This window comes from Mixophyes fleayi, chromosome 5 (assembly GCF_038048845.1).
Source record: "Mixophyes fleayi isolate aMixFle1 chromosome 5, aMixFle1.hap1, whole genome shotgun sequence".
NCBI classification, from domain to species: Eukaryota; Metazoa; Chordata; class Amphibia; order Anura; family Limnodynastidae; genus Mixophyes; species Mixophyes fleayi.
In genome coordinates this window covers 78,611,534-78,639,406 of record NC_134406.1, presented here as the reverse complement: position 1 = coordinate 78,639,406, position 27,873 = coordinate 78,611,534, and the positions used below count along the sequence as shown (strand labels likewise).

The window sequence follows — 27,873 nt, the reverse complement described above, 5'->3', positions numbered from 1 at the left end:
CTGGCTGAACTACAGATTTTTACTGTAGCAGTGGATTCGCCATTGTACATAGCCAAATTTATAGTGTACTGTCTATTGCTATGGTCCGTTCCCTAGTCGGTAATGTGACTTTACATATGAGATTTTCAAGATTGTTTACTAATTTTGGAAACCATCTTTGCTACATTATCTAAAATTGTGTGTATAAAGTAGATTGTGCATACTGTGCATAAGTACAGTCATATATTTCTTATATGGAAAATATTATGTCATGTATGCTCAAGGTGATTTTATTATTATTATTATTATTATTATCATGTTTTCATTTCTGGTAGATTGTTAGATGATATTAGAGTAAAGAATTAATACAAAAATATGTGAGGTTCCTGAGCTGCATACATGTCTTCAGGTCAATGTTCCCCATAGACCACATATGTTTCCCCACATCACATCTAACATTGAGCTCCATGAACACAATCACTATTGCCTGAAAAAGCTACAGACAAGGATACCTTCAGGGTGGTCTTTTCATGAAAGGACACACTGCTAGATAATGAGTATGGATTCATTAGGATTGCTGAAAGGGAAAACTCACCTAATGCCCATGAGTAAGTGAAAATAGCGGTAGCCAATCACAGCTGGAAATGGTGGCAGCCATATTCCCTACAAAGCTGATATTCTACAGCAATTAGGCTATACTCCAAACTGAGACTTAAGTGGTTTCTAGCTGGCAAGGCACTGGTAATAAAGCTTTTCATGCTCAGAAAAATAATTGCTTATTTTCACTTTAAAAACTTAGTTTTGTACCAGAGATCATAACTTTTTTAATAAAAATATTATAAGCCAAAAAGATAAGGTAGTTTATCTTTTAATTTCTCTTTGAGACACTGCATATTATAATATTGCAGTTATAAAAGTTAATTTCATAACATTCAAGGTCTTTTTCATGAAAATCTTTTCTGCAGACCAATTTCTGGAGGCAATAAATGACACATTGTGTAAGTCTCAAATCACAATGCTTCATATTATTATAGTCAGAACTGTTGGATGTAGCAGCTGTATACAATAGTGATGAATTTAGTATAAAGCAGAAATGCAATTAAATCAGAAGTTTCTTAAATAGCTGATATGCTTTTCCTATTTTAAAGAGTATATATTTCTTAAAAGATGGGACAAGCTGTAAGTGGTCCACTGTTTGACATAATCAAAATGTGCAGGTAGTAGACAAAAAAATAGAAACGTCTGGTTAAATAAGGGACACCAAGCATATTGAAAGCAAGGGCTTCCATACAGGTTTGACTCATGTATTAATTATACAAATAAGCATGGTCAGGGTCATGTATAAAAAATGCTAGACTACCCTGGTTACTTACAATGATAGCTAGTAAGGCTGGAAAAGGGGACCTTAGTGGCTTTGCAAGAAAGGTGATTAGAAGTTAGCATGGAAATCACAAGAGGAAAGAGGAACAACATCCTCAGCAAAGGGCAACAATGGGTGGGAATACCTACTCCAGGATCATGATACTTGTGCATTAATTAAAAGTGCAAATCAAAACAGACAAAGGACTGCAGCTCAATTGACTGTATATTTCACCCTGCAGCTCAATCATCATCAAAAACAGTCTAAAAGAACTCTGCAGAGGAGAATACCATAGTAGGCTGCAGTGCATAAACCACTCATCCCGCCAGTTCAGTGGTACAAATACCACAGGCAATGGACTACCAGGAAGCAGAGGAAGATGGTAAGTCAGATGAATCATAATTTGACAATTGTACAAGCACATGAAAATAGCTCTATAGCCCAGAGTGCGTTTTTTCCCAACAGTGAAGAGTTCTCATGGTCCTATAATGCTGTGGGGTTCGTTTTCCTGACATGGTTCCGATGCAATCATTCCCTTAGAAGACAAGATCAATGCTAATTGCTATTTTATGATACTGAGTGACCATTGTCACCTCAGTTTGCAGCATTTCTCCCTCATGAGAATGGTGTCCTCCAGAATGACAATACCCCCACCCACAGAGCAAATGTGAATGCCCAAGGGTTTGATAAGCATGACACTAATGTTATCCATAGTCTTCTCAGTTTTCCCAATCTAAACCCAATCTAACATGAAATATTCCGGGATGGCACTTGAGACAGCTTTTTCTGCAACTATCAAAAATGTATCAATTGAGTGATTTTCATATGGAAGAATGTTTCTGCATTCCTCCTGAATCATTCCAGAGACTGGTGGACTCAATGCCATGGTGCAGACAGGCTGCACTGACCATACTTGCCTTTATATGGAGTATATTCATATTTATGTCAACTACCTACATCACCTCCTGTCAATCAATGAGAGCATACTGAGTTACTGCCATAGTAGGTATTGGGTGACAGAATAAAGTGACATAAATGCTGAATTCTAAGCCAGTACAGATACATGTATGTAACTCCATTCACATTCTGATGGCGTATATTTATTTTAATTAAAATTTCCTTCTCCTATATATTTCTGTGTCAAATAAAGTGGATGACATTTACAAAGCCCTGATTTTGATACAACAATCTAAAAGAGGCCTTTCTGTCTTGCCACTTTGTTACCAGCATAAACATTACTTTAATGTTAACAATTTCAATATTACCTATGCAAACCTGTGTATTGGGATAATGACAAAATTAAAAGTGTATTTATTTTACCACTTATCTCCCTAACTACCAGAACTGTTTTCAACATTTACTGCAGACCCCCCCCCCCTCCCACGCCAAACTTGTATTAAAATCATCAATATATGAATTGAAGGCCGAAGGCTAGATTGGCTGGAGGAAATCACTACTGGATATTTATATGCTTTTGCATTTTCACCCTGGTTGCAGATGTATTCCCAAGATTCAGCCCTCTAGGCTTTGATTTTGCCAAGCATCAAAAATGATTGTTGTTGGCATGAGGAGTTGCCTGAGGATTGTCTGTACCCAGACTGGATTGTGTCTGTGGAACAGAACTGGTGGCCATGTGCAAAAGGCAAGCTTGCTTGATTAGGTTCCTTTGAGTGGCAGAGAAAAACTGGTACAGGTGGTGGCTGCTGAGAGTTCAGGAGATTACTAAACATGAATGGCACTGGAGAATGGTTAGAAGTCAGGATTAGCAAGATGGTAATCAGGTTAAGCAGAGGAGACCAGGCTGGAATCGGATTGCAGGACCGGACTAGAACTAGATTGCTGGACCGGACTGGGACTGGATTGCTGGACCGGACTGGGACTGGATTGCTGGACCAGACTTGAACCAGATTGCTTGTCTGGGCTGGGATCCCTACTGCTGAAGCATCCACTTCCAGGATAAAAGGTCAGGACACATATGGCTGGCAAAGATACTGAGGAAGAAATGAAAAGTTGTTTGATATGATAGAATGCCACTTTAGCTTCTTCAGATCAATTGGAGGGGTCAGCTGTGATGGGGGCCACATGAGTAGAGAAATTTCTAACACATTTTCTGTAACCCCAGAAAGCGTTGAAATGCCTTGAGATTGGTTGGAAGGGGCCATTTGAGAATCGTCTTAAGCTTCTCCGGTTTCATCTGTAATTCAGTACCAGATATAATATAACTTAAAAAGAAGATGGATGGTACTTCTCCAATTTGCAAAAGAGTTAAGTTAGTACGGAGCCGTGAAAGAACCTCATTGACGTGGGCATAATGTGATTCCCGATTGCTAGAGAAGATAAGAATGTTGTCCAGGTAGACGACAACTACATGGCAGAGGAGATCACAGAAAATTTTACTGACATAATGCTGAAATACCACAGGAGCATTGCTCAGTCCGAAAGACATGACAAGTTACTTGTAGTGCCCATTACAAGTGCTAAAAGCTGTCTTCCATTGTCTCCTTTACATATTCAAATAAAATTATAAGCCCCTCTCAAATCTAGTTTGGTGCAGAAGGTATCACCTCTGACACAATCGAACAGTTCCGTGATAAGCGGCAAAGGGTAACGATTTTTAATGTTGCTATTATTCAAACCTCTATAGTCAAAGCAGGGGTGGAGTCCTTCATCTTTCTACTTTACAAAAAATAAACCTGCTTCGGCAGGTGAAAAAGACGGATAGATAAACCCCTTCTCAAGGTTTTCTTGGATATATTACAAGGACTTGGTCTCAGGGAGAGAGAGCGGGTAGGTATGCCCCCTAGGAGGTGTTTTCCCTGGCATAAAATCTATAGGACAATTCTACTCTTGATGTGGTTGTAAAGAGTCAGCACCAACTTTACTGAAGACATCAAAGAAGTCCCTGTAAGGTAAGGGTGGAAGCTTTTGACCAGAGAAGACTGTGGTTCGAAGTGGTATAACATGCTGAAGGCAGGAGTCCTTACCAGATGTATCCCAGGACGTAATCTGAAGTGTAGTCCAGTCTAGCTCAGGGGTAATGTAACCAGAGTCAAGGCAGACCTAAAACTAAGGAATGTGAAGCTTTGGGTATAATGAAAAGCTCTAACAATTCTGAGTACAGAGCCTCCACTCTAATTTTGAGAGGATGGGTCTTGTGAGTGATAATACTATCAGAGTTGTGACTTCCATCTACTTCCGTGCTGGAGAAAGGTCAGTGTAACAACTCTGTGGGCACCCGCAACTCTTGAACCACTGTGGCGGTAATGAAGTTTCCAGCAGCACCAGAATCAAGAAGAGCAGAGAAATTCTTGGTTTGCTGAGCATTTTCAAGAGTGATATAGGTAGTACACAATCAGAACTTTGTGGAGAAATATTGGCTACTCCTAACCTGGCTTCTCCGTCACCGATTAGGAGGAGGAATTCCCCAGATGCTTGGGTCAGGAACCAAATAAGTGTCCTGGAGCTGCACAGTAAAAGCATAAGTTAGCCAGTCGGCATCTCTGATGTTCCTCCTGGGTTAAGCAAGAGCGATATACCTGTAGGGGCTCATCGCTCAAGGGGTGAGAGTTGCCGGAGCTGAAGGTGGTGATGCGGTTTGGCTCTTTCACCCCTTCTTTTCTTCAGGGCACATTCACAAAAGCATAAATCAACTTTGATACACAAGGAAATAAATTCATCAAGTTTAGGAGGCAGGTCACGAGCGGATAGTTCCTCCTTAAATTTATTGGACCAGCCACTCCAGAATGCTGAGATCAAGGCCTCATCATTCCACCTCAACTCGGAAGCCAGTATTCGGAATTGAACCATGTACTGGCCCAACAGACGAGAGCCATGACGAAGGTGTAGAATATCTAAGGATGCTGAAGTGGTTCTGCCTGGCTCTACGAAGATCCGATGGAAGGCTGCTATGAATCCAGAACATGAGGAAAGCAGAGGGTCTGCTCTTTCCCATAATGGAGATGCCCAAGCTAATGCCTACCCCGACTGGGGTGAAATAATGTGTCACAAATTTTGCTTTATCCATAGGGAAATGACTGGGCTGTAGCTTGAAATGGATTTCACACTGATTCAGAAACCTTCTGGACAGTTTCGGATCTCCACCAAACTTGGCAGGAGTTGGCAGATAAAGACGAGGAGCAGAGACTGGAACTTGAACAGGTGGAGCTTGTGCAGGAACAGAAGAGTCACCTGAACCACTGAAAGTAGTTTGAATGCTATCCAGGCGAGAGGACACCTGTTGAAGAAACTACATGATTTATCTCAGATTCTTGTCTCTCAAGTCGATTCACCAGTCTTTGCATTAAGCCCTCTCCTTGGGGCAGATCCCCAGCGGAATTCATTTTGCCAGTGCAAAGTGTCACGTCTGAGGATTTATCTGTACATGGACTGGGTTGTGTCTCTGGGACAGAACTGGTGGCTTCGAGCACAAAGATAGGATGCTTGATTAGGTTCCATCGCATGGGAGAGAAAAAACTGGTACAGGTGATAGCTGCTGAGAGTTCAGGAGATTACTAGATATGAATGGCACTGGAGACTGGCAAGAAGTCAGGAATAGCAAGATGATGATCAGGTTTAGCAGAGGAGACCAGGCTGGAACCGGAGTGCAGGACCAGACTGAAACCTGACTGCGTTGTCTGGGCAGAAATAAGTGAATAGACTGCAGACTGCTAGAAACCAGGTTGGTGTCTAAGGAATTAACATTGTACTGGCAATGGATTAAAGATCCAGAAAATCCTTTTATAGGAACTGCTATCCCTGCTGTGGTCAACTGAACTGAAGCAGCATTCTGACTGGCTAAAAGGGAGCATGTGACAGACTCCAAGATGATGGTGCCCAGGCACTGGTTTTGGAGGGATCCCTGTAGTGGAGATAGACTGGGCATCCCCCTGCATGGAGGACTGAGACCAGCAGAGCCTATGGACCACAGGAACAGCTGAAAAAAAAAAGCGGAGGGGCAGGTAAAGGGACCCGAGGGTCCAGTGTGTGACATTATCAGTACTAGGGTTGACTTTCCCAAGGCCTACAGTACCTAAAGTCCAGTCCGCTTTGCCACAAACTCCCAAGAAGGATTCTTGTTTGAAAATGGTAACAGAAATGTTAATTTAGAGTTGGACGTAGATCTGGGTTTTTTTTTGTGTGTAAGACAAGTATTTAGATTCTGCGGATAATGCACCAACAAAAGTTCCATCTGCCCCTTCCACTTCTTTGCTTCTGCCACTTTTATCTCCATTTGATACCCAACCCCACCCTAAACAACTGCCTTCTCTCACTCCACCAACCTCTTCCTCTTTCTTCTCCCCACCCCTATCGTCTCTGTTTACTGCATTAATCCTCTTGAATGTTAACTTTCCCAAATACAGCCCTCTCTACTTCCTATCTCCTCATCCTCTTTTGTAATATTTTCTTAGTTCTAGTTGTGTCTCTTTATGTAGTTGCTTTTACTATTGATTTTTACTGATTCGATTGTATCTCTTGCCCCTTGGTTATCTGTATTTTGCTTTACATATAATTTATTGATTGTGCTGCGCTTCACATTTTGTTGTGCCAGTTAAATAACATAAGATGATGATGATTATATGTCATATACAGTTTTTGGCATATTGTTGAACTCTTATTCCTGGAAATGGGGACGGCAGGGGCGGGCAACTATAGGCTGAATACTTTAAGGACATGCTCAAGTAATTGTTTGACACAAAATAATGATGACTATCTGCAACCCTAGCCAAACATTTCTGATTGGCTGATTGACTATTGACTTCTCAAGATGACTTAAATCATGAGTGTTGCGGCTATGTTATATGAACTTGTGACTATCTATTTGCATTACTTAAAGCAGTAATCCTAAAAATAAATAAATAAATATCAAGCTAAGAGTAATTTAAGCATGCATCTGATTTTTCTTAGCTATCCTCCAACAAATCTATATCGTCGTTTCAAAATCTCTCTGGGGTGCAGACAAGTATGGCTGACAGTCACACACATACACACACGGAGGGGGAGAAAAAGGTGTGGGGGATTTTAGAATGCAGACAGAGATCAGAGGGGCATCCGAAATCTGCTTAATACATCATGTGACACATGGTTGCCATGGTAGTCGCATGACACTGTAATAACTCTGTAGAATTATAAATCATTAATAGCAGCCTTAAGAAACAAACCAATGAAAATTGTAATGACCAATTCTTATAGCCTGCCACAGAAATTTATGTTAAAAAATAACTCGTCTCATTTTTTTCATCGGATTGCTGCTTTAATTGACATTTTCACATGAACTAATGCAGTAAAGAATATTTACATTTGATTTTTAAGGAAGAAAAGATGTTTTCTTAATATTTATTAATACATGTTAAGACAATAATTTCTCTTATGTATATGACACTTCATTACATTATTATATTATATGCAAATATAGCAATGCGACTTTAGCATTTACTACTAACAAAGTGAAGCCCCAATTCTACGCTATCTCTATGCTATCGTGGGGCATAAGTGAACGCCTAAAGTCTGGTGCTCAAAATTAGCACAGAAATATGCACTTTTACATGCGTCTTTTTCTACGTAAGTTCAGAGTGCAAAAGTGTCCACCTCTAAATGAGCCCCAATGTATGGCAAATTACAAAATTGGGCGGAAACTAAGAAAATGTCAGAAGTTAGCTTGCAGCTGCATAAATGGCTTGTCCAAATAGTTATTTTCGTATTTTTCTTCCTGTTCATAAGCATGTGTATTGTTTTAAACAAAATGCATAGATGTGAACAAGCCTTTGGAGTGCCAAATACATTTATTTTGCTAATTCTGTTTTACTTACAAGTATAGATGAGTCACGGTACTGCATTTTTGCTGGCGGTAGAATTCATAATATTGGACCAATAGGTCTAATTTTAAAAATGTTTTATTACTGGTTCAAACAAAAAGATGCTTTGTGTTAAGGGTATTAGAAAGTAATCTATATTGGAAATGTAATACATTTTAAGTTCTTTTTTGATTAGAATTCATAGTTTTGTTTTTGTGGGTTTTGTTTTACAATTTGTATTTGCAGTTGTAATTAATTTTTGATGGCTGAATATCATGCCGTAGTAAAGTGTTACCCCACCACCTCAACCCCCATTAACACTGCAGTTTTTCACACAACTATTTTCATTTTTGCTAGGTAGTCAAGAATGGATGGTGGTACCAATAATTATTTATCTAGTTTCTATATACAATGATGGTTTCCCTTTGGGATCAGAGACCTAACGTAATAGTAATCAACAGCAGTATCACAGTGTTCACAGTTATATCACTTTAGAGTTTTTCCCTCAGCTATGCATCCCTTACAGGAATAGTACAGCGTCTAAACTTGCCCATTGATATGCAGTGAGCAGTATTTTCACAAATAACAATAGACTTCAGTAAGTAGAGCATTAGTATTGTTAACACCATGTTTATGTTCTAGCGTCAACAGCACTAGGTCAAAATACAAAGGAGAATATGAAAGGATCTGAAAAAAGCAGTAGCTATCTTAAAAAGTTACACATGAGCTAAACATACTAAATGTGTTAGCACTGTAAGTACTAAACTAAGGGGTAGATTACTAAACCTTTTGAAAAGGAAAAGGGAAGGTGTTATCCATAGCAACCAAACAGATTCCACCTATTATTTATCTACTACACTCTAGAAAATGATAGCTAGAAACTGGTTGTTATGGGCAACACCTCCACTATTATTTTTTAAAAGCTTTAGTAATAATACCCCTAAGACGGCGGTTCTCAAACTGTGCGCCTCGGCTCCCAGGGGTGCACTGTCACTGGGGTGCCGCGGGCCAGCCATAAAAAAAAAGAAAGAGCACATAAACTTACCAATCCGCCGGGCGCCGGGACCCAGCAGCCTCCTCTCTCCCGCAGCTGTCACTGAATAGCGACGTCAGTGACAGCTGCGGGAGAGAGGAGGCTGCTGGGTCCCGGCGCCCGGCAGATTGGTAAGTTTATGTGCTCTTTCTTTTTTTTATGGCTGGGAGAAGCGGAGGAGGACAGCAGGCAGCGGAGGAGGACAGCGGGAAGCGGAGGAGGACAGCGGGAAGCGGAGGGGGACAGCGGGAAGCAGAGGAGGACAGAGGACAGCGGGAAGCAGAGGAGGGCAGAGGAGGACAGCGGGAAGCAGAGGAGGACAGCGGGCAGCAGAGGAGGACAGCGGGAAGCAGAGGAGGACAGGGCAGCGGAGGAGGACAGCGGGAAGCGGAGGGGGACAGTGGGCAGCAGAGGAGGACAGCGGGCAGCAGAGGGGGACAGCGGGCAGCAGAGGGGGACAGCGGGCAGCAGAGGAGGACAGCGGGAAGCAGAGGAGGACAGCGGGAAGCAGAGGAGGACAGAGGGCAGCGGAGGAGGACAGCGGGAAGCGGAGAAGGACAGCGGGAAGCAGAGGAGGACAGAGGACAGCGGGAAGCAGAGGAGGACAGAGGGCAGCAGAGGGGGACAGCGAGCAGCAGAGGGGGACAGCGGGCTGCAGAAGAGGACAGCGGGCAGCAGAGGGGGACAGCGGGCAGCAGAGGGGGATAGCAGGCAGCAGAGGAGGAAAGCTGGAAGCAGAGGAGGACAGAGGACAGCGGGAAGCAGAGGAGGGCAGAGGAGGACAGCGGGCAGCAGAGGAGGACAGCGGGCAGCAGAGGGGGACAGCGGGCAGCAGAGGGGGACAGCGGGCAGCAGAGGGGGACAGCGGGAAGCAGAGGAGGACAGAGGACAGCGGGAAGCAGAGGAGGACAGAGGGCAGAGGAGGACAGCGGGAAGCAGAGGAGGACAGCGGGCAGCAGAGGGGGACAGCGGGCAGCAGAGGAGGACAGAGGGCAGCAGAGGAGGACAGAGGGCAGCAGAGGGGGCAGAGTGCCTGGATGCAGAGGGGGCAGTGTGACAGAGGGCAGAGAAGGGGGACAGAGGGCAGAGGAGGGGTACAGCGTGACAGAGGGCAGAGGAGGGGGACAGCGTGACAGAGGAGGGGGACAGCGTGACAGAGGGCAGTGAGAGGTGACAGAGGGCAGAGGGGGCAGCGTGAGAGGGGGCAGAGTGACTGGATGCAGAGGGGGAAGTGTGACAGAGGGCAGAGGAGGGGGAAAGTGTGACAGAGGAGGGGGACAGTGTGACAGAGGGCAGAGGAGGGGGACAGAGGGCAGATGAGGGGTACAGCATGACAGAGGGCAGAGGAGGAGGACAGCGTGACAGAGGGCAGAATAGGAGGACAGCATGACAGAGGAGGGGGACAGCGTGACAGAGGGCAGTGAGAGGGGGCAGCATGAGAGGGGGCAGAGTGACTGGATGCAGAGGGGGCAGTGTGTCTGGATGTAGAGGGGGCATTTTTGCATACAACTAAATAAGTATTTCTGTCCTGACCTAAATACTTATTACATTTTTTTGACCCAACTACTTCTAAAACAGGACTGCTCAGTAATTATTTTGGAGGGGTGCCTTGAAAAAATTTGGAGACTCTAAGGGTGCCGTGAATTGCAAAAGTTTGGGAACCACTGCCCTAAGACGTTTATAGAATATATTATAATGCTTATATTTAGGATTATTAATGGAAAAAGCAACCTGTGTATTGACAAATAGGATACATATTGACAAGAGTTGCCAAAAATCTATTAAGTGTCATCACTGCTCGTTCTTAATGTTTAGCTGCTAGTCTTGCTTCTACATACATTATTAAGATACACGATTAAAGTATATCTATATCTATCTATATATATCTAAAGTGACCTTTAGGGGTCATTTAACAAGTATAAACAATGCAGAGGTGCAGATGCATACACAGGCTAAACCTCCCTTTTCGCTTTTTGGTGTTCATCCATGCAAGCGCATAGTGCAATATTTTGTGGGCAAGTGTTTTGTGATATGAATACACGTCCAAAAAAATTAAAAAGTTGCTTCAAATATATTGTATGCTATCAATTTTATACCCCTACCATAGTTAACAAAAAAAAAATAAATTTTATATTAAAGTACTGTTCATGGGATCCTTATTTATGTCTTAAACAAGTTATGAGTTTGAGGATACCATAATGTCTCAGAATAAATGGCTTTAGTTCTGTGCCCATTGTGTCACTTTCCACATATACAAATGGGACACAAACAAGGGTGGAGCAGACCATTTTTCTGCTGAGGGAAACTGAATTTGTGTTCTGATTATTTTAAACAAATGTACATTACATTTTCAGTTTATAAATTTATAAACTGACATTTTACTTCTTCCACAATCCTACCGTTTTAGTTTGCCTCATTATAGTGTTGCCCCTTATTATAATCTGTGCTTAGCAGTCCATTACATTGTACTGTCATTACAATGTTAAGAAACTATTTACAATAATCTTTTAAGGGGAGTAATACTTATTCCATGCAGCACAATATATAGACTATAAAGAGACTAATCAAAATGTAGAGATGACCTTTCAGCACATTTTCTCTGGGTCCTATTTGCAAGTCTTATATGGGAACTCTGACAAGGAACACACAACTCTACACAGAGAAGGTCAAGGCAGCTGACATTCACTGAAAATATGAATTCATTAACAACATCTATTATCCATAAAAGACATGTATCAAAATATTACATTTGAATCTCAGTCGTATGCCTGACACCTTTTGACAAGTACATATAAAGTTAAAAAACCTTCACTTTACTCCTTAGCTTGGATGAATAAAAATATAAAGGATATATTAAAGGTAAAAATATTACAGCTCTTGTGTCTATGAAACTGATGCTGAAAATGTATCATGGACTGATGACTTGCATAGTTGTCTTAAATTTTCAGGGACAGACCCAGGTTTTACTATTTGTTCAAGGAAATTTTTACCCATGGAGATGTCTTTATTTTCAATATACAACAAAAACTCTATATAATTCCTCTTAGTATGCATGTAATTATCACAATATGTGCTTATCCTCTAGGATTTGGTAGTTAACAGCTAATGAAGAGGAGTATATAAAATGTAATATAAGTGCACTTTAGCCGCATTTAATTTACATATAACAATGGAGATTGTAATGCAGCAAAATCTCCACAGACAGTGTGTGATTCTGTGTGTGTGTGTGTGTGTGTGTGTGTCTGTGGGTGTGTGTGGGTGTGTGTGTGCGTGTGTGTGTACAAAAAATGAAGTCCCCGCAAAACTTACCAAGGCTAATCAATGCAGGTGGATCTTGCTGACATACTTGGCATAAAAATCTGTCATGTCGGTTAAAAAATGTGCATGTGTCCAATGTGGAGGGGAGAGTGTGTGTGTGCACTTTAATGCTAGAAGTCAACCATCCATACATATGTCCCACTACGAGCAGGACGAGGAGGAGACTGAAGCTTTTACACTGAACGGGGATAAGACACAGTTGCAGCCATGTGCTGCTGAAAGTAAGGTGGGGACAGTGGAGCATGACAGAGCCCATCAGTGGCTCTAACTATAGCTCGGAGAGTAGTGAAGATGAATATGCTCCTGACACTTCTTCGGAGGAGAGTGGTTCAGACACCAGCGGTGATGCGCCATTGCCCGGCAGTGGAGCAAAGTGTATGTACCCAGAAATGTGTTCTATGCACGACCATTCTCAACCTGCTGGCAGCAGTGTATTAAACACAGAAGCCCAGAAAGACGGCACGGTGTCTGTCTAAATGCTATCCAGAAACAGTGATGGCTCCAGAGTGTATAACAAAAAGCACTGCCTGTATTGTGGGAAGCTCCTCTCAAAAATAGCCCAGCATATGGAGCATGTTCACTGCAGTGAGACTGAAGTAGCCTGGGCCATGAAATTCCCCAAGCACTCGAAAGAAAGGTGCAAGCAATTGGCACAACTTCCCAATAGGGGCACAGTGCCGAGGCGATGAGAACAGGACGAAGTGTTCTGGTCCCGTGCAAACCTTGAGACAAGGAGATGGATGCCAATGGCTTAATGTACTATGCAGCCTGCCAAGACTTGTTTGCAAGAAAGTACCTGTGGCGACACATGAAGAGATGTAAGGTAAACCGAAGGGGCAACAAGCCCACAACTGGCATAAACAGAGTCCAGTCTCTGTGCAGCTTTGGTCAGCCTGTTCCACCTGACATCAATGATGGCTTTTGTAAGCTCTTGAGAGACATGACCCCAGATGAAATCTTATTCGCAGTCAAAAATGACTGATGTATCATGCAGATAGTGCAGCATCTCTTCAACAAGGTCAGTTCAGATATTGGCAGACATGAGTACATATGTCAGAAGCTTAGAGAAATGGCCAGGCTATTGCTACAGGCCAAAAGAGCTACCCCTTTGGAGAGGATGGAAGGCTTTACCATCCCATCGGAATTTCTGCTTGCAGTAAATGCTGTGAAGCTGGTAGCTGGCTATGGCAGAGACAAGCACTGTGAGGATACTGGGGTTGGAGCCGAAGTTTACTGGATACCCGGTTTTCTAAGTTCAAAGGTCACACAGGAAATAGATAATAACCCCTTTTTTTAAACAAAGTGCACACCCTAACTAAAATACAACAGTGCTCCCCAAGGAGAAACGTGTCCCCCCCACCAAATATAACAAGTGTCAGAATATCACCAATGCAAGTAAATTTCCCAACAAAGTCTCCAGCAAGTTACCTCCCAGCACAGTCCTAGCAGGGACACAGTCCCGGCAATAGCAGTCCACAGAAGATAGTCTAAATGGGCCAGGGGTTCTGCTCTGTAGCTAAGGCCATGTACCTTGAGGATCCTGGCTGCTCGACCAACTCTCCACCGCCTTTGTGAGACCCTGGGAATTCGTTTCCCTGCAGACTCACAAATTCCCCAGAATCTATGAGTATCTCCCAATGGAGTGGTAACAGAATCAGTCCAAGAGGTGCACTCCACTCTGTCTGAAGAAGCTCCTGCTATAGTAATATTTTCTGGTCCTGAGAGAATACAGTTACTCTCAATCAGTCCAAGTCCTTGTTCTCCCAAGATTTTCCAACAACAAGCTCACCTCACCAGGCATAACTTTTTGCCCTTTCTCAAAAGACACCCAACTCTGGCTCCCCCTCTGGGTCAACCCCACACTCATTGTCACCTTGTGATTGGTAGTGTGAAGAGTTTGGGTGGTAATAGGGGCGGAGGTAGAGCATGACATCAGTGGTCTCCCACCTGCTGTGATTGCCATTCAGACTGAGTTGCAGAGTTGCTGCAAACAGGCAGAGTCCACCTTCCTGAATTTAGATAGAGTTCTGACCCTCTTGTTTTTAACCCCTTCCACTGATTTTTTGTCACAGGTACATTTAAGACACCCTCGCTGGCCCTCACGGTTGGGCACGGATTGCAAAAGATAGCGAGCATTGTGGAGTGCTGAACTGCACTGCTGCAGTTGAAAATGCACACAACTAAGGAAGATCTTTGGGGAAAGATGGAACAAGTTGATCTCATAGAATGCCTTGAAAACTCTGAAGGAGTCCAAGTGGAACATGCCTCAGCTCTTATCCTTCATGGAAGATGTGGAAAAACATGCACTTGTACCTTGATGAGAAGCAACAAGTCTACTAAAGAGGTCTATCCACCGAGCCTACACTTAACAACTGGGCACTGCTTGCAAAAGTCGCCCTGGCACATGTGATCTTGTTCAATTGAAGAAGGGAAGGGGAAGTTTCCAAGATGTTGCTGGCTACCTTCTCCTCAAGAGATAATTTAGATCTCCACTAAGATGTGGCCCTAGCACTTTCCGAGGATCAGCGGAAGCTCTGTTGGTACTTCACTCATACTGAAATCCAGGGAAAACAAGGAAAAAATGTCCCCATCCTGATGACACCAGCCATGCAATACGCGATAGAACTTCTTGCAGAGAAGCGTGAAGAATGTGGAGTGGCTACCAAAAATGGCTAAATGTTCGCCACACCAGCTGCCTTGTCACACTTCAGAGGCTCCGATTGCATACAAATGTTTGCTCGAGAGTGTAGGGCCAAACAACCCCACACATTGTCTTCCAAGCAGCTTCAAATGCAGAACACAGAACTTCATCAGTTGGTGGACTTTCCTGGGCATGACATCAGGGTGCACTGGCAGTATTACCACCTCCCAGAAGGTTCCCTCCAACTTGCCAAGATCAGAAAATTGTTAATGGCTCTCAAGAGTGGCAGACTGGCTGAATTCAAAGACAACAATTTGGACGAGATGCACATTGATCTGGACGGTAAGTTGGAAATATTGTGTCTGATGAATACTTTTAAATTTTACTCTGGTCATTTACATATATATAATTTTTCAGAACCAGTCCAGCAACAGAATGACAGGTCGAATGATGAGCAACCCCCTGTAACAGAGGGACAAGTGGTCAATCGTTCGATCAACACTTCCACATCAGAAGAAAGACGATTTAGCGATCCGGCAACATAGGATCAGTGCCCAGCCAAGACTTCCACAGGTCCGTGTAAAGAAGTGCGGAGAAAAACCTGGGACAGAGAGGAGATCCAATCTGTGGAGAAGCACATGATTAAGTTTATCCAAACATGCTGGGTGCTCGAAAAGCGTGACTGTGTTGCTTGCCTCATGGCTGAACCATCAGTACTGAAAGATCGGAACAGGTCGGGGGTGAAATTCTACATAAAGAACTGCATAACAGCTTTAAAGAGGGATGGGTACTCACAATGCAATAAAGTTGTGTGTGTGTGTGTGTGTTTAGGTATTTCTGTCTCTGTGTGTGTTAGACAATTAGCTTGAACGGAGCAAGGACCGATGTGAATGATTACATATTCGCTGTACAACACAGGTTAATATAACTGGCACTACATAAATAAACAATAAGCATAATAATAACTATGATCTTGGTAATTGTCATTACTCACCACAACCTGAAGGTTCTGATACACAAAGTCTATTATCTGGTGTTCTAAGATTGTCATCATGGTTACTATGTGACTTGTAGTTCTTTGCACTCACAGGCTCTGATTGAATAAGGTGTTTTGGTGGCTCATCATTTTCCTATAGAACACAAAATACAAATTATATTCAGTAACTAGATAAAAAATAAATAAATATAACCAGCCTATTAACATACACAATAGAGAGCTCCTATTCCTCAAGTGCTACAGTGTTTGAGAAACAGCTGTTTCACCAATTTACAGTGACAAAATATCTAAATATTCAGTATGTTCTATAGGATTTTCCAAAATACTGCATACTGTGGTGGAATTGGTGATTATTTTTCTGAAGATTAGGTTCTTATACTTTTTGAGTAAAATTATGAAAATATTATTCTTGTTGTACATATGGTTTTATGTTCAATAACTTAATTATATTTTCAACATATTTAGTATAACTATTTATTGCTCACATTGAACCGTTATCAATTAAATCTACATTGTAATCCTAATTCTATATTTTACTAAAGTCAAAAACTAGTTTCAATCTAATATTGGACATATGGACATTTGAGGATAAACGGATCTGCAGGATCCCTCTTGCAGTCACTGTGTGAATAGTGACTGACAGCAGGAGAACAAGCACCTTGGAGGGAGCAGTATGTTCCCTCCTGTATCCACTCTACTGAATTCAGGGGCTCTACTCTTCAAAGGCTTTTATTGACAATTACATTAATTTTATGCAAAGAGTGTTGACCCTTCTTTTTGAAGACCTATTGAATTCACCCTGGCATGCTGTCAATTAACTTCTGGGCCACATACTGACTGATGGCCACCCATTCTTGCCTAATCAATGCTTGGAGTTTGTCAGAATTTGTGGGTTTTTGTTTGTCCACCCACCTCTTGAGGATTGACCACAAGTTATCAATGGGATTAAGGTCTGGGGAGTTTCTTGGTCATGGACCCAAAATTTCGATGTTTTGATCCCAGAGCCACTTAGTTATCATTAACTTATGGCAAGGTGTTCCATCATGCTCGAAAAGGCATTGTTCATCACCAAACTGTTCTGGGATGCTTGGGAGAAGTTGCTCTTGGAAGATGTCATCACAATACACTGTAGGATTACACCTAGCCAGTAATCCATTCATGACATTATCCCATATCAGGGCCTACCATCAGAGAGCAACAGGTGGTCAATTCTGTTCACATCCACCCACCAGCAACCCTCTGAAGCTCCCTACATTTTCCACAAGATGGATGTGTGGAGCCCACACATCTACCTTAGGCTTATTGTTAACCAATTTAACAATGCACCCAACAGCAAAAAGAGACCATACGGATCTTTGGTACTCTATTAAAACAACTCCACAGATACCAGACATTGTAAACTCAAACAGCGCCCAACCTTAGGGGACAGAGCACACTATTTGGACAAACTTCCTCCTATGGTTCACCATTCCTCAATCACAACTATTGGATTAAATTGTATCATTACTGTGACTATTGTTATCATTTTCACATACAGTTTCTCTCCATATTATTGTTTCACTGTTTTTTCAATCCATATTATACATTAAATACATTGCCACCACTAGTAACCAATCAGCTCATCATCATCATCATAATCTATTTATATAGCGCCATTAAATCCGCAGCGCTGTACAGAGAACATGCTTATATCAGTCCCTACCCCATTGGAACTAACAGTCTAAATTCCATAACATACACACACAGACAGAGAGAGAAAGAAACTAGGGTCAATTTGATAGCAGACAATTAACCTACTAGTATGTTTTTGGAGTATGAGAGGAAACCAGAGCACCCGGAGGAGACCCACGCAAACACAGTGAGAACATACAAACTACACACAGATAAGGCCAGGAATCAAACTCATGACCCCAGTGCTGTGAGGCAGAAGTGCTAACCACAAAGCCAGCTCAGGGAATTGGCACAACCAATCATCCACCAGTCGGGGTTTTACAAAAGACACACCCATTAGCACCCATTAACTCCTTCTGTCATCGCCAATAAAGTTTGTTGACATCTACTTCATTAGCAACGTCCGGGACAAAACCACGTCCCAGTCGTCATAGCGACGGCCGGGACACAGCCAGTGGAACAAGGGGAGTCGCGGCGGCTATGGGCCCCGCCAAGGCTCATAGCACACACACATATATATATATATATATATATATATATATATATATATATATATATATATATATATATATATATATAAATAAGAGAACATGTAGATGATGTCTCTAGGGCCAAATATTTTGAGCCTAAAATAAATATATTGAGAACACTGCTTTAATAAATGATCTTTGAATTGTGCAATATGTGACTACAGAATACATTATATAATGTAATAAGTGAACACACAGCTTAAAATTAACTTTTGGATACAATAGAGATTTGACCTATTAGAATTATACTTTTTGAAATATTGTTAAGATTTGGATTCAAGCGGTACAATAAGTTATTCCCATTGTATATACAGTGGTGTTATGCCACACAGTAGTGCCCCCATTTTAAATTATGCCACAGTAATGCCCCCAGTTCATTTTATGCCACAGTAATGCCCCTTTTCTTCACACTGTGCCATGTTACTTTTGCCCCTTTTCACACTGTGCCATGCTGCTTTTACCCTCTTCACACTGTGCCATGCTGCTTTTGCCCCCCCTTCACACTCTGCCATGCTGCTTTTGTTCCCCCTTGCTTCTGTTCCTTCACTTACTTTTTCTATCGGCTTCTTTCTTCTCTTTTCTTCTCATTCTGCCTTCTGTCTTCTTGCTTGCTGGCTCCTCTCTACACCGCTCCTCACTGAATGTTGGGCATGATGATGTCACGCTCGACATGCAGTGTGGACGGAGCAGAGAGGAGGAGTGCCAACGCCACAAACAGGTGAATAGTTTTTTTGGTTTTTTTTTAAAGCACCCTGCTCCCCCTCCACCAACGAAGAGGGTGGACTCTGGAGCAAACTCATATTAAAATTAGGTATTGATTCAGGCAAACCGGAGTGAACCAGCTGAATCCCACCACTATATACACATGTGTGTGTGTGGGTGTGTGTATATATATATATATATATATATATATATATATATATATACAAGTTAACCCGTGCATGATACTCATGCATTCTAGTCAAATCAAGCTACTTAAGGTCTTAAAAAGGTTCTTGTCATGCATTTGGGCCTAGCCCAGGCCTCCTCAGGGGAAGAGCGTTACTTCCCGACGTAAGCGCCCTTTTTAATGTGTGTTCATGAGGTAAAATTACCTCACGAAAATGAGTTTGAGCCCTCAACTCGTAAATTTAGCCTTTACTACCCCTCCCACAGGGGGAAGGGGGGATGATGTAAGTTAACTGACTTCACTATTCTAATTTTTATATTAGATAATGCTAAGAATTTAGTAGGTCAGTGTATAACTCCGCCCAGCAGGTGGCGCTGCAGCTTGTTTTTTTTTTTCCACACACAGACTAACACACGCCGCTAGGCTTATATATATTAGATATATATATATATATATATATATATATACACACATACACACAAATACACTAACTGTAGCTGAAAGGTTAAATACGGCTGAATAACAATATTGCCCTATATTTTTACCACTGTACAAATTGAATTGCATCTATGAAACAATTTGCATGTTGCCATTATGTCATACTCCCTAGAGAACATAGGGTGATTTACTTTAGCATATGCATCTGATGGATGTGCATACAGAACTAGCTGATGTTGGTGAAGATAAATTGCACAATAAGTAGCTGATCCATTTAAATAAACAATTAGATCTGCAAAAGCTTTAGAAACAGAAGGCCATTAATTCATCTAGTTGAGTGATAGAGCTTATGGAAATGTGCTGCATACCATCCAGTCAAATAAGTGTCATTTTTCTGGTGCATCTAAGAGCAATAAAGCAAATATCTGATTGATTTGGGTTACTAAAACTTTTTAACTGTGCACCAGTTCTCATAAATGTCCCCCACTATATTATTGTCACCAACTATGATATTTAACTGACTTGCCTTTAAACTATGCTGCTCAGTAAACACTTCAAGGCTACAGCTGACTAACCCTTTTTTTTAAACCGGCCTAGATATTACATTAAAAAAATCATACAGGGCAGAGGATTCTCTCTAATATTGTTTTTTTTTTGCTCTTAGAATATACAACACATTTATGATTATTTATGCACCAGACCAGAATGCAGATGAGAATATCCCAAAATTAAGGAAATGTGCAGAATTCATTGCCATGCATCTATCCACTTTTTCGAAGTGTCTCTGTGTGCACGTTTTGTGCAACCATTTGCAGGATTTCTTTCAGACCCTTCACTTTGCCTGCATTGACTTTTATCAGTATCACTTTCCTTTCACATTGGACAATACACTCTATTTTACTCTATTTTTACTTTGCTGTATATCTCTGATGCTGCTGGTATATTCATTGTTGTACCATACACCTTTATGGCTTCATAGTGAGCGATAGATTTATGTGCAAACCCTTGGAGTTTTTATACATCATCTGTTCTATCTGTTGGTGCCTGCATCTATATGTATATGTATATACTGTATTGTATACCACATCAGTTATTGTTGTTGTTGCGGCTGGAACACATTGTTTATAAAGTACTACTATTGTTCAACTGCTTCATACTTTCATACAAGCGCCTTGAACCAGTTTAATCCTATATTTGCAGGATTTCTGTCCGTTAAAGAACTGAGCATTCTAGGAAAACAAAATTATCAATGCACATTCCTGCCTATTATCACTTTTGGACCACACCTTAACTAATCACAGGTCATCCATTTTTTTATGCTAAAACACTGACTCGCATCTTAAATATGTCATAAGAGTAAGTGAGTATCGGGTCTGTCTTTTTATTCTGTGCCACAAAGGAAAAAGGTGTTGGTGCCCACAGCAACTTATCATATGTATGCTTTAATTTTCTAATGGGCATTACAAAATTGACAGCAAAATATAATTGGATGCGGCGGGCAAAACCATGTTTTTCCTTTGTACTACTTTTCACAAATGTCCACTACTGTGTATATATAAATCCAGCTTTCTGAATAAAGCATGGCAAGCTTAAATGCGCAATCTGCGCCATTTAAATCTCTCATCCAGCAGGATGAAATCTTGTTTTTGCACTTGGGCACAGTACAAGTCCCATTAGTGTAGCAAGTCTGCACTCAGTAAGGAACACTTCAATTCCTGTCTGATGGAGCTATGTTTTGTACACCTGCAAACGGTGCCATCTTTAAGCACCAACCCAATTACTTACCAATAACACAGTAAAATCTCACAGAAATTGGCATATACTAGTCACATAGCGGAAGAAGCAGCCATCGGGCTGCACATCCATATTTTTCCTGCTTGGTAAATTACCCCATGTATTACTTTTTTTTTATCGGAAATGCTGAGATTGTGGTAATTATATACAACAATACACATGTACCGCTTTCAATAACAGAACTGTTGCTGAGATTTGAATTTCAACAACAAATAGAGAGTTAATTATACTTAATCATATTTAAACAATGTTCGGGTATATTAAATCTATATTAAGATACTTACATGAAGTACATCAATATTAAGTTGCTGAAAATTACGAGACCTCAACTCCAGCATTCGTTTCTGATTTTCTTGATATTTTTCTTCTGCAAATTGCCTGAAATACATGATGATACAAATGTCAGCTGTCAAAGTCTTATTTAGTATTGAAAAAAAATATTGATAAAGTTTTGAATTTTGTAGCTGCTGAAAATGTTACTTTGGTCATTTTAGAATTACTTAAGAAAACTGTTTTTAGGAGTTTTTATCAGTTTCTAAAGATAACATTTCATACTGTAATAACAACAGCAATTTTTAGAAATGAATCATCTTCTCTCGAAATATGTTATTTTCTATGTGATGTTATGCAGAGGTCAGAATGAGTCTGGTTTCTTTAAATAGTTGGCTATATTCTCCAAAAAAAGGACTTTTACAGCAAGTTACAGACGTTTATGTAAAGACGCATAAGTAATTGTGGTAGTGTTACTTACAATTATTAACTGTTTTCTTGTTATCCTCTTATGCTGAATAAGCACAAAGCCATTTTCTAACTTTTCAAATGACCAATGAGACACAGAGAGTAATAGATGTGGTAGGTGTGTTTGCAGCAGGGTTAAGAATTTCGAGTTTCATTACACTTAGGCTAGGTACACACTGGAGTGTTTTCGTCCAATAATCGGGCAAATCAGCCGACATTAGACCGTTCGGTCGGAAGTCAGGTTAATGTGTGTAGTGACACGATGGTCGAAAGTCGTTCTAAAGTGTTGATTGTCAACACATTTGGTTGGTCATACTGTTTAATATTTTCCAACCAATCACCTAACAATCATGTAGTGTGTATGCACTCATGCTCACGATCTCCATAGACTTTACAGAGTCGTGCTCTTTTCAGCCAATGCTAGCAATACATGTCCCAGTGTTTAAATATAGAGAGTGCTGTAGAATAAATAATTAATGTGTTCATTCTGAGACAAAATGTTTCTTTTCAGAGTCACAGAAGCTAAGGAAATTTGTTAGGACATGTAGATCGCTATAACAAGGCGGTTTTAATCAGTGTGACAATGTGACAGGAACTAATGAATGAATATTGTGCCGTCATTCTCCGAAGACTAGAGGACCAGACAAAGGACTGATGAAGAGCACAAATCTGATGGTAAATTGTGTCAGTGTGTATGCATGAATCGCCAGACTGATCGGACTTTCAGTCATAGGTGCAATTGTTTGAGATAACACGTTTGTGACAGGATGAACCGCCTATGCCACCCTCTCTGTCGCTGCTGGGAACCGGCTGGGCTTACTTTGCCACCGTTTCCTTTCATTATCCCAAGCGCACCCTCTAATCGCAGTAGGAGGGGCTTACAAGTGCTGCCATCACTGGACTCCTTACCAACATCCAGAACCGGGTTTCTTCTGGGTAACTGACGCTGCGAGTGTACCCCGTTACTGGTGTACTTGGGCTGGTAAGCCTGACCTCTTCCTATGGATCAGGGTTGCTATGGATTTCCCTTGGTCTATCACACTGGCCAGAGCTGCTGGGTAGCGTGCAGAGCGGTGTTACTGGATGCGGGGTCCAAATCTCAGAACACCCGGGAACGGATTAAAGTTGGGTCTAATCTGTTGGTCACAGGAATCAGCATAGAGAAGTTTCCAAGCAGGTCTTTTGAAACAAGTGATGTTTATTTACTCTTCACTGTTTAAAGGTACCAGTGATCAGGTCAGATAAGACAAGAAGAACAACTTTTAATACAAAACAGAGCTTTTTTTTATACACATTTGGAGACTAGTCTTAGCAGGAGGTAATCTGTCCTCCTGTCCCTTTAACCAACCTGGGTTGATTCATGCAGACTGCATGTGAATCAACCCAGAGAAGTTTAACACCTTTAACATTGCTGCTTGTGGCAGGGGGAAGTATACTTCCCCCCTGTCCACCAGCTGCCAGGGAGAGGGGGGCTCAGCCCACTCTCCTTCCCTGGTGCCTCTCTGTCTGGGGCGAAAGATTTATCTTTTAAATCTCCCTCCCAAAGTTACTTCCATGGACCCTGCTCTGCGGTCTGGCTCTGCTCCCTGGCCGAAAATAGTACCAGGGGAGAGCAGCCAGATCCAAGGGCAGCAGTCTCTGCCCTGTTGCTAGTTGAAGCTCTTTGAGTTCCAACTAGGGACTTAGTTTCCTGGGACCTCCAGGAGGCACTGCACCTCCTAGACCTATTTGATTCCAAGAGGCTGGTTGTCAAGTCCCTCCGGCAGCCACTGAAGCTGGCTGCCGCATGGTGAAGGGGATCCAGGGCTGCCTCTGCAGCCCCAGCACAGGGTAAGTACTTTCTTTTTATTTTACGCATATACATTTTACATTTCATACATTTACAACCCACATATCTACATTTAATACATATTGTTACACTCCCGGTGTCTAGTGCCAGGAGTTAACCCATTCAGTGCTGAGCGCTGGTTCTTTACCTACACATACACCTTACAATTAAACCCGGCGCCTAGATCCGGAGTTTAACCCCTCACATGCTGCAGCGCTGGGTGCTACCCAGCCAGCGCTGCAGTGCCCACATAAAAAAACATTTTTATTTAATTAAAAAAAACCAACATTTAATTAACAACATTTCACATGGCGTCTAGCGCCAGTGATTTAACCCCTCCGGTGCCTGGCACCAGAGTGCATTTCAAGATGGCCTCCGCACGGTACTCGGGACCCGGTAACACTGTTGGTTGAAAAAATTTTCAGTGTGAACTTAACCTTAGGCGTAGGCATACAAAACACACATTTCAGATGAAATAGTAACCCTATTTAAGTGCACAGCTCAAGGGCTTGTGGTTGACTTACTATACTGCACATGCATGTGGAAGACCCTGATCCAGCCGTCATACTGAAAGAGGTTGTGGTTGACTTGTGCATCACACTCTTACTGTATGGCACATGCATGTGAAAGACCCTGATCCAGCCATCATACTGCAAGGGGTTGCAAGTGTTAGATATGTTTAGGCCAATATACTGGTGCAAGTTGTGTGTATGGGCAGTGCAACAAAATGGAGTGGCGGTGTTACTTTTTTCACCATGCGTAGTTGCACCTTCAATCCTGCAGAACTAATCACAAACTGATTTTACAGAGGCAGTTCCAAAAACTAGAACATGGGTGTGCACCAATGTAAGAGGTGCATTTGCATAAAAAGAAATGTGTTCTTGAGGCAGATTTTTGCACTTTCATGAATGATTATTACTGTCACTGCAAAGTATGCTAAATGCTACATAAGATCTCCAGGTTTAATCTAGTTTTCCTTGAAATTTCAGACCAATTTAAACATGAAAGTTAATTTATATTTTGTATACAATACATGGGGTGTCATTTACAAACTGCAGGCTTTTGCAGTAGCTAGGTGCAAATATGCTAAGATGCATTGCCAAAAACCATGGCCACTAACAAATGCCAAGAATGAGTTTTGCTGTCTTATATGGTTTTCTATTATATTTCCCTATGGACTACTTCCGAAGAATATTTTCTTTGGATTTAGTCAGCACAGGGCTGGTTGCTCCCAGGGAGACGGACAGGTTTTTTGCAGGTCTAATTTTCTCAAGGCTACAGGTATGACTGGTACTACCTATTGCTTTTACAGGGGGACCCCGCATTCATTGTTCCTTTGCTTTACCATTAACCAACTCAGTGTATAGCCCTGGTGCTGGTTACTTATTCGATTATATATGCCAGAAATTACCCTTGATGCAGTCACATCTAAATGCCGTTTTTTATTCCGCACATTTATTAAAATACATACTCAATATACTAAAAATATGTAATTTTGCGGCAAACTCTGAATAAGGCCCTGAATGCGCAAAATATCCATTCATTTGTTCAATGGGGTGTGCCATTTTGCACGTACCCATAACAGTAGGAGCAGTTGAACATATAGAGGTGTGCTACACCATGCTAATCTGGAACGTTGTAAGTGGCCTTCCTTTGCCCCTGATCACTGCAGAGTCATGTATGCTATTCGCTATGTGTTTCGACTTACAAAAGAGAAACTTTTTTAAATGTTCTAAAGCATAACAATACAAACAAATGAACATAACAGACAATAAAGGAAAGGACTGCTAGAACAAACTGCATATATAGTCAGGAAAACAGAATGAAAGTAAAAATGAATTGCAAAATATAAGCAAAGTATAGAGGAAATAACGAAAGGACAACAACATAGTTACTTGAGTTGCAGAACCTAGGAACTCATATTCACATAATGCAATCGCATATCACTCTGCCATATATAGAGAGTGTCTTCATATCTGCCAATACCCACATCAATATCAAGATAAGTACTTCAAACACAATAGAAGTGTCTTATGACCATGTCCAATAGACCTGTCACTAGGGGAAGCGGTGCAATATTTATCTACAATTATCATTCTGCCAACTAGAAATTATCATTATTGTAAATAAAGCAGAATGATAATAAATTTGCACTAAAGCCACTTTATTGAATAGGCATAATGTATAAAATATTCACCCATAAATGTATAATACACTTTGATCTGAAAAGACTCAAAAGCTAAAAGTGCCATAAAATAAATGTTGTATCAGGTGGTGAACTTCTACTTCCTACTGCCGTCGGTATAGATCTCTTTACTTTCCATGATAACGGAAAATAGACAGGACAATGTGGGAAACATCATCGTGGCAGCTTTCAGGTGGCCAATGTTAAGACTGCAGAACTGTTTGCTTTTGTCAGTAATGAATAGATGCATCTAAAATGTGAGTTTTAGTAGAAATATTTTCATTTTTAGGGAAAAAAAATCAGTTCTTTTCTGCTTCTACGGAAATGTGTGGGACTTGAAAGCGGCCCAGGGTAAAGGGGAAGTAAGAATGTTGCTCATGGTACAATATGCGTATTTTCCTTACTTTAGCCTTTTTGCCTTCTCATCTGCAGCATTCAGCTTTCTTAGCCTCATTCTTTCTCTCGGGGTCATTTTCTGGACCTCTGAGAGCTCACGAAGAGTTTGAAGATGGAACTTTCGCTGACTTTAAAAGAAACCAAAAAAATTCTTGTGAGCAGAATTTGTAATCTTTACCAAATTAACAATAAAAGAATCCATGGCACGAACCTTTCCTCATGTCACTCTTCACATCATTCTACAATATTAAAGCCTATTTGCAGCTTAGCTTGAACATTATGTCAGCTTAATAGAGTGAAAGCACTGAGCATTAATAATGGCATTGCGGGTGAACCATTCATAATAAGCATAATTTACTTAAATAACTTTCATTTCACTCTAATCAGTTTAAGTCCCACTTTGAAAAATGACATTGTGTAAAAATAATTATGGAAAAGCTACATAAATCAAAGAAATGACAGTCTATGTAAAGGCATGTAAGTTACGAAAAAGAAAGCATTAAGAGACCATTAAAAAATATATGTATATTTTTATATATATATATATATATATATATATATATATATATATATATATATATATATAATGATTATAACCTACTCTGCAAACTATAACTGTTCTCTTGAAATACACTACAGGGCAGTCCAAATTTGGCATCTTTTACAGAATGAATGATATAGAGGTGTAATTTGCCCTCACCTGTGACAAAGTAGTTCTCCTGACTCAAAGAGCATTTGCTATCTGCATCTTTAAAGCCAGTAGAGATTGTGATATCTCACAGAAATGTATTGTGACCTCAACAGAATGTTCATGATTTCCATAGTAACAGCACTAAACACTCCTATACTGGACACACAGAAGCTCAATAATTACCAGATACTAAATATGGAATTTGCTAAAGTATGGCATAAGTGATTTTTAGCCTAGGCATGAGATCATCTAAGCTTCGTTGAATGACCATCAAGCACCTTTTCCTATTGAAATCTATCTAACACTAAACAAGGCAGTGACAGGCTAGAATAAGTGGCATAAAAGGAACCCTAGTCTGACACCATTGGAGGTCATTTAGAAAGTACATTTGTTACAAAGAGCAGGGTACCTTCTCTAGATGCCTAGCCCAGCGCACATCAATGTGCATGCCTATTCTCCACCCTGAAGGTGCCTTATCAAGCGGCAGTTTGCTGTTAATTTTTAAAATGGCAATTTTACTAAAGACAAAACCTGTAGGGTTAAAATTGCTGATTTAAAAAAATGATGACAAACAGCGAGAATAGGTGGTTTTTC

General features: G+C 41.1%; 1 protein-coding gene across 1 annotated transcript in view; it reads right to left on the bottom strand.

The window, feature by feature from the left end:
* NEK11 (NIMA related kinase 11) overlaps window positions 1-27,873 on the bottom strand; it is a 207,254-nt gene that overhangs the window by 63,532 nt on the left and 115,849 nt on the right. The window contains exons 10-12 of the mRNA XM_075212438.1: window positions 26,597-26,716; window positions 21,726-21,819; window positions 16,117-16,252 (exon numbers count right to left, since the gene is read on the bottom strand). Coding sequence (XP_075068539.1) covers window positions 16,117-16,252; window positions 21,726-21,819; window positions 26,597-26,716 — 350 coding nt within the window. The remainder of the gene's footprint in view (window positions 1-16,116; window positions 16,253-21,725; window positions 21,820-26,596; window positions 26,717-27,873) is intronic.